Source organism: Myotis brandtii, unplaced genomic scaffold (genome assembly GCF_000412655.1).
Source record: "Myotis brandtii unplaced genomic scaffold, ASM41265v1 scaffold54, whole genome shotgun sequence".
In the NCBI taxonomy this organism is placed as follows: Eukaryota; Metazoa; Chordata; class Mammalia; order Chiroptera; family Vespertilionidae; genus Myotis; species Myotis brandtii.
The window spans coordinates 379,340-389,693 of record NW_005369989.1 but is presented as its reverse complement, the minus strand read 5'-3'; the positions used below and the strand labels follow the sequence as shown (position 1 = coordinate 389,693).

The 10,354-nt window shown below is 41.3% G+C and overlaps 1 protein-coding gene across 1 annotated transcript in view; it reads left to right on the top strand.

Annotated features, from left to right (window-relative positions):
* NEK10 (NIMA-related kinase 10) overlaps nt 1-10,354 on the top strand; it is a 143,971-nt gene that overhangs the window by 90,823 nt on the left and 42,794 nt on the right. The window contains exon 26 of the mRNA XM_014549224.1: nt 4,832-5,045. Within this exon, the coding sequence (XP_014404710.1) occupies nt 4,832-5,045 (214 nt within the window). The remainder of the gene's footprint in view (nt 1-4,831; nt 5,046-10,354) is intronic.

Below are 10,354 nucleotides of genomic sequence, written 5' to 3'. Positions count from 1 at the left end.
TTAGTTTTATAACTGACTATAAATTAAGATTGCAGCATGCATTCTGTAACAGATGTTGTTTTCATTTAAAGTTATTCAAGACTCATTGTCTGGGTTCACATCACAAATAAAGTTTTATCTTTAGAAAATTTGACACACACACAAAAACAAGATCAGTCATGGGTTGCTTGCAGTCACATATTTAATTTGCTTTGGATTTTTAGACTTTAAAAATTTAGTTCCCAAAGAATTAGGGAACAAATTCAATTTCCTGTTTTCCTTGGGAAATTGGTACCAGGGACACATCAAGGCAGAAGTGTTTTTAATGATCATTTATGACTCAGCAAACCAGGCTCAGAGCCAGTCACTAGTACTGTTGTAGAGCTTTTGAAATACAAGACAACCATTGATGGGAAAATTCACTAGACTCATTCTTAATTTTCAACAAGGTGTTGTTTCTGATCATACATCTGCTGTACCATCTTCTCACTTTTACTTCCTGCATCTTGTCAACTAGAGCTCATACAGTTTGTTTTCCTGTTTGTTGAGGTAGTAGAAAGTGGTCATTGGGACCTTTTTTTTTTCTTAACAGGCTTTTAAATTAGGAAAATATCTTAGCAACCCTGAAGAGTTCGGGGCAGAAAATAAATACATTTCATTGCTCTGCACAGTATCAGCATTACAACTTTTACCTTGCAGTAGACTGTCAAGGGAGTATTGTCTGTTTACTTTTGAAAAAGGAAGAACATTTCTTATTATGCACAAAATATTCCAATTGCCTTATTTTTCGCTGTCTCTGCCTGGTTGCATAAGCTGGCTGGCCCTTTGTTTCCCAGGCAGTGGGGAGACTAACAGAGTTAATGCGTTCAGCTCTTCTGAGGACAAATGGATCGTTACATTTTTCACCCCACCTTCAACTCTTTGCTTCTTTAAACATGAAATGAGTTCAACTTAACATTGTAGCCCTCTAATTCTTTCCCTCTGGTCTCAGTGCGGAGTGGGGACAAGGTGGGCAGGCTGATCGGAACATCCCAGATTTTTTTCTAGAACATGATTCCATGCTTATTCTACTCGAGAATCATCGAAGCATTGGGTTGCTCTTAAGAATTTCTGTGAACTATCTACACAGGGAGACATTTCAAAGCAATGAAGCTAGACTAGAACTTCTGGTGGGAGATATACCTGGTAGTCTCAGTCTGTGGCCAAATAGTTTGGGTATGGACGGTAACTTTTTAAATGTTAGGCTAAGTTATTTAGTTTGTTTGTCCACTCACTTGCTGAGTTCCTCTTAGGACCCAGACTTCATTTTACATGCTGGTGGGAGATCATGGTGAAGGTGGACACATGTCCCCCCTCTCGAGAAATTTCCAGTTTCTAGTGGTGAAAGAGACCATTACAATATAATAATTATAGTTGTTTTAAGTACTTAAATATAGACAGTGCAGTGGGAACATATCAAAGGGAGACAGTGAGTCTATCCCAGGGTGTTCTGAAAAGTCTTACTGATAGAGACTTGCAAAAGAGTGGGATTTTGGTAAGCAGTTAATGGATGTGGTTTAGGAAAGGGCAGATACCATCAGCAAAAAACAGATTCAAGCAGAAGGGATAAAATGAGCAAAGAAATGGGAGCATAGAAAAGCCATGGGCTATTTGGGAAAGTACAGGGAGGAGCATTTGTTGTGTTGCTGAGGCAGCGGGAGAAGAGGAGGCGAGGCGGTGGAGAGAGGTAAGAGACAGTTCAGGAGGGGCTTGTATGGCATGCTGGGAATTTTAATTTTGTCCAGTTTGGCCACTGAGGGGCTATTGAGCAGTTCTGAGCAGAGGAGCAACGTAATCAGTTTTGGAATATTATTCTGTAGCATTTCACCATATGGAGCAGAGGTGGGCAAGGGATGAGCATGCCACTGAGGAGATTATTTCAGTAGTCCGAGCAAGTGCTGATGAAATAGGCCAATGGCCCTGGGATCAGAGGGGAAGGATACAGAGTCAGAAATTAGTGAAAAGGCAGAAGCCACAGGACTTAGTGTTGGTTGAATGTGGGAGGGGATGGGAGAGAAATAAAGTTGTGGATTTTCTTTTCCATTTATTAGGCTTTTATAACGTGTCAGCACTTTACAGGACTGGCTTCATTTCATCACCTTGCCAGCTTGATCTTATGGCGATACCATTTTACGGATGGGCTGTCTGAGGCTTAGAAGCGAAGTGTTGCCCAACATCAGAGGTAATGAAGGACAAGCCAGGATTAAACCCCAGTGAGATGGCTCAGAGCCTTCAGACCTAATTATGATGCTAAACTGTACCCCCTGGATGGCAAATGCAGGATGGGGACTAATTCTGGGAGAGAAGGGGATGGATAAATGCCAGAACAGAGGCCATGCTGGCTCCCATTTACCATAATATATAACTATATAATTTGTAAAATTAGTTTATGTTGCCTTTTCAATTAAAAAACAGCAGATAATTAAACTGCCAATATTATGATGAATTAGTTTAAAAATCTGCAGACTAAGAATTTAGAATATCTTCATTGATGAAAGGCTCTGTTGCTGGGAGCCCTTGTTTCTCCCCCCGCCCCTCCCACCTCACATAGCAGTCATAACCAACACTAGGTCAACCAAACATTTTTTTTATGAGCTTTAATCCCTTTTGCTAATTAAGTGACGGTAGAGGGAAAAGCCCATCTAGTTAGAAGGTGAACTTCAACACTTGGCTTCTTTTTTGGTTATGAACAAAAGTAAGAAACTTGAACAGAAATTTGTCATTGCCGCACAAAGCCGGCTTTCTGTGCTTATGACCAATGCATGGGGCCTCTGCACTCACATCAGTCCTGTGCTCAGGGTAAGGGGCTGCATTCGAGGTCAGCAATTGCATCTTTGAATTGGTCTGTTGGAAGTGAAATACTATGGGACAAGGAGCATGTGTGTTGAGGGTTTGGGGCCTCAGCTCATGCTCCCTGCCTCCCTGGCATAGATTCTCAGCCATCTGCTCCAGTCCCCTGGACCTTTACCTGGCCTCCAGCTCCAGCTCCCTGTTTCTGTCCCATCATTGCTGCTGCCCCCTACCTGCTGTGGGAGGCCTGTGTTCCACCTTTACCCTCCTCCCCATGGGGTGTTGCTGAAGGTAAATAAGGAGGGGTCAGGATGGTTTGTGTGCCCTGCTATGTCTTGGGTCAGGGCCAAGAAGAGGTCATCCCTGACCAGTACCATGGCTGTGTTTGGAGGGTGATTCAGTGGGGGTCTCTTGCCCACCTCCAATCCAGGTACCAATTGCATCCTGCTGGCACAGAGGCTGCAATGTTTGGGGTCTCCCATCTACTCTCAGGATGCTGGACTGTGGAAAGGGGAGATTGAGTTCCCACTTCCTGGGGCCCGTAGTTTCATTTTGTACTGGGAACCACACAAATTATATAGCTGGCCCTGTCTCCATGATCTCTCACCTTCCTTTGTACATAATAAAGTTCATAGACTGAACTTTGTTAAATATGAATTCAGAAGATGTATAAGTGTCGATCATAACCATAGTAGAAGCCAACTGCCTCAGAACTTAAAAAGAAGTAGCATGAAATGGAATGTCTTAAACTCTGATTAAGATGTGTGTCATTTGCTCATGGTTAATAAACTCAATAAGAAAGAATAATTAACATATTAGAATCTTATTTTGAAGAATAATTGTGTGTAATAATTCTTCAGTCTTGCCTGGAGACATCAGTATAGGCACAACTTGTATTAACTATGGGTTGCTAAATAGAATACAAGATGTGAAAATTAGATCTTTTTCTCAAAGTCCAAACAATTTAAATTTTACTGAAAAGCACAAATAACTTTAGTGAAGTTGGTGAATTTGAATTTAAAAATAGAGAAAATATTGCCTAGCTGATGTGGCTCAGTGGTTGAGCACTGACCTATGAACCAGGAAGATATGGTTCGATTCCTGGTCAGGGCACATACCTGGTCAGGACACATATAGGGCTTAATTCCTAGTAGGGGGCACGCAAGGGGCAGCTGATCAATGATTCTCTCTCATCATTGATGTTTCTATCTCTCTCTCCTCTCTTCCTCTCTGAAATCAATACAAATATATTTTTAAAAATAGAGAAAATATTGTAGTGAGTTTCAGAAGCATTTAAGGATGCTAGCCAATGATCTTGACAACTGGTTCCCTGGGCATCTAGTGTTTAGCTGTGACATGAACAATACTCCCTTTAGTAGGCTGATTGATATTTCATACCTCCAACATCATAGAAAATATTAGTAAGCAGTGTGTCAAATTAGCTACTTTAAAAAAATTTATTACAAACAGTTTAAACCTCTTAAGTAACTGGGGTGCATGTTATATCTATGACCTCATGTTTTGAAAGACACTCACTAATTAGGTTTGTTAATATTTGCCACTGTACAGCTGGAAAAGGTCAACTTGTGACCCTCTCCCCCCAAACATTTCTTCCTTTGATGCATCAGGGGTGATCATCGGGGACTCTCTCATCAGTTTCTGCCTTTGTTTCACTGACCAGCGAGTTGGTGGCGATTTTAGAAAATAACCAGTTCACACAGGAGAAGATGACTCCATCCGCCTGTCCTGAGGCCCAAGGAGCAGCTTCATGCTCAGCCTGTAGCCCTTGCCTGAGGGTGCAGCTGCGAAGAGAACAGTGCTGTCTCCCTCCCCTCCCCAAACTTGTTAAATGCCTTTGGAAAAGTCTTGGATTCAAAACTACGCTTGATGTCCATCTCACCCTAGGTTTTCTTGGGTGCAGACACCATGGTGGATGCAGAGTGGAATTTAACCTTCACCTTCCAAGCCCCCTGGCTGGTGCTGATGTCGATCAGACTGTAGTAATGAACAAATCTTCTCTTAGGTGCCTCACTCCTGACGCAGAAGCCCGCCCAGATATTGTGGAAGTCAGCTCCATGATATCGGATGTCATGATGAAGTATTTAGATAGCTTGTCTACATCCCAGCTGGCCTTGGAGAAGAAACTGGAACGGGAACGGAGGCGCACACAGAGGTATTTTATGGAAGCCAACCGGAACGCCATCACATGTCACCATGAGCTGGCCCCACTGTCTCAGGTAAGTGTGAATCTTTCAGTCTCTTTATGATGCACTCTAGTAGGTGCTCTAAGGTTGTTCACGCTGCTTAAGGAATAACTCCTTTATTTTTTTCTTTTTATTGAATTTATTGGGGTGACGGTTGTTAACAATATTATACAGGTTTCAGGTGCACAGTTCAACACATCATCTGTACACTGTATTGTGTGTTCACCACCCCAATAGTCTCCTTTCATCATTTATCCCCCCTAGACCCTCCTCCACCCTCACTCTGGATTGTGTGTTCACCACCCCAATAGTCTCCTTTCATCATCATTTATCCCCCCTAGACCCTCCTCCACCCCTCACTCTGTTAATCCCCACACTGTTGTCCTGGTCTGTGAGTTTGTTCTTCTTTGTGTATGTTTGTTCTCCCACGTCCCGTGTGGTTCAGGGTTCAGGATCTGGAAGAGGAGCCGCACACAAATGAAAGAGAAGAGACAAGAGATAATTTGGAAATACTTGGGGGCCAGGCGGGCAAGTCCAACTCAAGGGGAAGGACTTCCACTGGTGCCCAGGCCTCGCCAGCCTTTTATTCACTTTGGTTAAGCATAAAACCCTTAGTCAGGCAGGTAATTGCAGTAACAGGCTATCTTAAAAGGTCAGTAAATATTAGGAGGATTTACTCTGAGACTATTTGATCAAGAAATAGCTTAAGCCCCCATTATCAGGACTAGACGATCGGTGCATAACTCAGGTCCTTGCCATGGGTTCAAGGGTCACCAGCATTCCGAGATCCTTGTTTGCACTTCTCTGCTCGTGAAGATAATGGGTGAGGTGCATAACTCAGGTCCTTGCCATGGGTTCAAGGGTCACCAGCATTCCGGGATCCTTGTTTGCACTTCTCTGCTAGTGAAGATAATGGGCGGCCTCCTGCATCTCCTGCATTCTTTTTTTGCTCTGTCCTCCTCCCCTCTCCCTCCGCCCCCACCCCCCAAACACACACACACAGAGCTGTCAGCATGCTCTCCTTTTAGAAGGAAAGCCCTCCCTACTGTTAGGTGGGTTTGTCTTGACGTACTTGGAATCCAGGGGTTAAAGATTCAATATAGTTTTCTTTGCAGGGAAACTCATCTTCATTGCCTTAGATGCTGATCCCAGCTGTAATTTCACAGAGCAATTCATGGCGATTCTCCAAGGCCTAGGTTTCTGTTTAGGAGCATATATCTTGGCGTTACAGCTCTTGCAGAACAGTCAAATCTTACACTCAGGGAATTAGATTGCACTTCGCTTATTGTTTTGCTACCTGACTTTGTAAAAACTAGGCAACAATGAGAAACACACAGATGCCATGTTGCATTCAGGGTTAGTATTTCCAGTAAACTAAAATGCAAGGGAGTTAGCCATTTCTATAGATCTTAAGTATCTGGGGCCTTCTGTTAAGTTCTGCACTGCAAAGCTACTTGGCCAGTTTCCAATGGGATATAAAGGAGTCGGTTTATATGAGATTCATGTAGCTGATAGGTGAAGTTAGTTTAAAATCTTACAGCAGAAATTCTCTTATCTTTAGCAAAACACCTTGAGAAAGACCATTTACTTTATTCAATTTTATTCCTCAGCTTTTTAAAAAAACTCTATTGTGGAAAATTTGATACATTGATGGAGACAAAGAAAGTGCTTTGTGTACCCATCCTTGAGCCTTAACAATTTGCTGCTGTGGACCAGTCATGCATCATCTCTATGCTTACCCGCTACCCCCTCCCAAATCCAAGAGGCCGTATCATTTTAACTGGAAACCCAGCTGTCAGGCCATGACTGGACGAAATAGAGAGAGAGACCTACAGTCAAGGAGGGAGTCTTGAGGTTCTAGAAGTTCTTTACTCCTCTGTAAACCAGTCGGGAAATATTACCAATTGCAGAGGGCACTAGGATTAAATAAATCAATGTGTTTGAATACTATGCAAATTAAAAAGTGGCATAAACTGTAAGATAGCATCAGTTATTTAAAATGAGCAATGCCCATGTTGAAGAAGAGTTTCTTGATGCAAATTGTTAATCTAATACTAAAGGTCCATTACTTCTAAATCCACGTCTGTTACCCATGCGGTTAATAGACATTCATTGAGCACCTGTTCCTAGTTAGCCGCCAAGCCCTGCTGGAACCTTCAGTGTCAGGGACCACAGAGAAGTGCTTTACTTCAAAGCAGTTTCCAGGGGTCCTCAAACTTTTTAAACAGGGGGCCAGTTCACTGTCCCTCAGACCGTTGGAGGGCCGGACTATAGTTTAAAAAACTATGAACAAATTCCTATGCACACTGCACATATCTTATTTTGAAGTAAAAAAACAAAACGGGAACAAATACAATATTTGTATTTGCATGTGGCCCGTGGGCCGTAGTTTGAGAGGACCCCTGTTACACTACTACTTTAAAGAGCAATGAATATCTCTTTTGCCATTATATGTAGGCGTACTGGTGATTTTTCATTTCAAGATTAATCAAATGATAACTAGGAGGAAAAAATGCAGCTTTATGAAAGAACTGAGATGAAATCATTACATTTCATTAAAGACAGCATGCAGTTAATTGGCCTTATCCTCACTGGGTACCATTCTTATTTTTTTAAACTCACATCTACACCATTACTGGCAAAAGAATTTTAGTGTAAAATTGTTTCTTTTTTTCTTAAGCAGTATTGTGGTATTGTAATTGTTTCATTTCAAATATAGTGGCCTGTTCTCCCAGAGCAGCTAATCTCGACAATGCAATTACACAATCTAATGACAAATCCTAGTCAAAAGAAAGGCAAATTAGTGGGTTCAGTATAACTGTATGAATTCCCAGCACCGATAAAAAGGGGAGTAAGGGGAACAGAGCAAACAAGAAGTAATTCTGCGAATTACTGAAATTTTGCAAATTAGCAGGTAAGCAAACAATGATAAGAAGCATTAAAGGCCCCTATCTCATGGTGGGAATGCTATTTACTTCCACATGTTAAATTATTCTGAACTATGAAAGTGTTCATTATGAGCTAGTAAAGACAAGAATTAACATAAGCCTCAAAAGCACAGAGAAGTCTTCACTAATAAGTTCATGCCTGTGTACTGTGGTTTATTTAGCTTTTATGAAAGAACCAAGACTTGCCTTTGGAAAATGTTATGATTTCTGTTTCATAATTCAAAATAATCTATCTCAAGGAGAGCACAGAGTCAGGAATGGCAAGAATTCAGAAAAAACAATGAAGTGCAATTTTTACTTAAAAGTGTAGTAATTAGCCTGGCCGGCGTGGCTCAGTGGTTGAGCTTTGACCTATGAACCAGGAAGTCACAGTTTGATTCTGGGTCAGTGCACACTCCTGGGTTGCCAGTTTGTTCCCCAGTAGGGGGCCCAATTCATATTTTCTTAATGCAAATTTTTAAAAATGTTGTGCTATTTGTTTACCTGAAAGTTTTGTTTTCATTATGCCAAATGTCATTTACAAGTGCTGAGCACACAACTAAAGGCACGTGTCTGCAGTCCTCTGCTTTGAGATTGAATAAGCCATGTGGAAAATGATGTATTTTAAAAGGACAATATTTTAGTGAACATCTTTGCTTTTATTGTGTGGTTAATTGTTGACTGAATTTCCCCCAAGGCTGTGAAAATGCAACAAGAAATGATGCAGTGAAAGAAATATCAGGAAAAATCATGACTTGTTTTGGAAATGTTCTATATTTATTATGTTTTAAGAAAACAAAGTGATGCCTTATAGGTTCCCACACAGATATATATGCAATCCACCCTTCTATTTTTTTTACATATAGTTTACATATAGTAAACTGTATAAATTTCAAGTGCTTAGTTTAATCACTTTTGACCATGTATAACTCCCACCCAAAACCAGATGCAGAACATTTACATCACTTCAGAAAGTTCCCTCTGCCCTTTCTCACCCAATTCCTGGCCCACAGACAGCCTGGGGTAATTCCCATCACTATAAATGACTTCTGCCTATTGTTTGACTTCATATAAAAATCATACACATGCACTCTTGAGTGGCTAGCGTCTTTCAGATGACATCATGTCTGTGAGATTCACCCATGTTGTCGTGTATCGCAGTAATTGGGTGCTGCAGGGAAAAGGAGGACGGGGTTTCCTGGAAAGCTTTATTGATGATGTAAAATTAATTGGGTTCCCCTCCAAGGTACTATCTTCTTCCATCTTGCCATGGAAGAAGTTCAGCAGGACTAGAATTAAGGCCACTGCCCCAAATTTCTATTCCATATTCAAGTCCAGTCCAGCATCTGGCTAGCTTAGCTTGTGTTCCCAGCTGCAGTCAATTGCTTAATGCCGCATGGCAAGCTTAAGGACACATGGCAGACTAGTGCATGGGGGCATGTGGGTCATGGAGCTAGAGAGAAAGGGGAGTAAGGGGAACAGAGCAAACAAGAGACAAGGAAGAGAGAACTCTTTGTCTGGGGGTTTTGCCCTTCCAAGATTTCACAGGCTTACATTGGGGTCCACCCTTCTAGCCAATGATCTTCCTCCCAGGCTAGACTGACAGGCCAGCACCTCCCCTACATCACTCCGACTTCACTGCACATGTGTCCATCTCCCCCTTTGTTCCGTCTCTTCCCCAGTGATTGGCAGGGAGCATGAAGCTGTAGCCTCTGAGGAAGCTGCCCCATGACTATGCTTATAATGTTTGACCTCCCCTTTGCTCTACACTGCACATGTGTCCATCTCCCCCTTTGTTCCGTCTCGTCCCCAGTGATTGGCAGGGAGTATGAAGCTGTAGCCTCCTGAGGAAGCTGCCCCATGACCATGCTTATAATGTTTGACCTCCCCTTTGCTCTCTTCCTTATTAATATTAATGAACTATCTAATTATGATGATAGCATTTTGTTATAATTTTGTGACTAGAATAATGAAGAGATTGAGGTTTTTTTTCCACATGGGTATTCAGTTCTTCAGACATAATTTCTTAAAATGCCTAATCTTTCCCTATTCATTTTATTAGGCATTTTTGTTAAAAATCATTTGACAGTATATATGTGGACCTATCTCTGAACTCTTTTCTGTTATATTGTGGGTTTTTAATATGCTTTGAAATCAGTTGTGTATTTCCTCTGATTTTGTTCTTCTGTGTCAAGTTTGATTTGGCTGTTCTAGGTCTGTTGTATTTCCTTATTAATTTTAGAATCAGTTTGTCAATTTCTTTAAAAAAATCGTGCTGGAATTTTGATTTCTACCTGTTGTTGTACAACACTTTGAAAAAAATCATTATTATATTTCACTTATTCAACAAAATTTATTGAGCATCTGCTTTCTTCTGGGAATTATTCTTGTTTGATATTATAACAGTGAACAGAA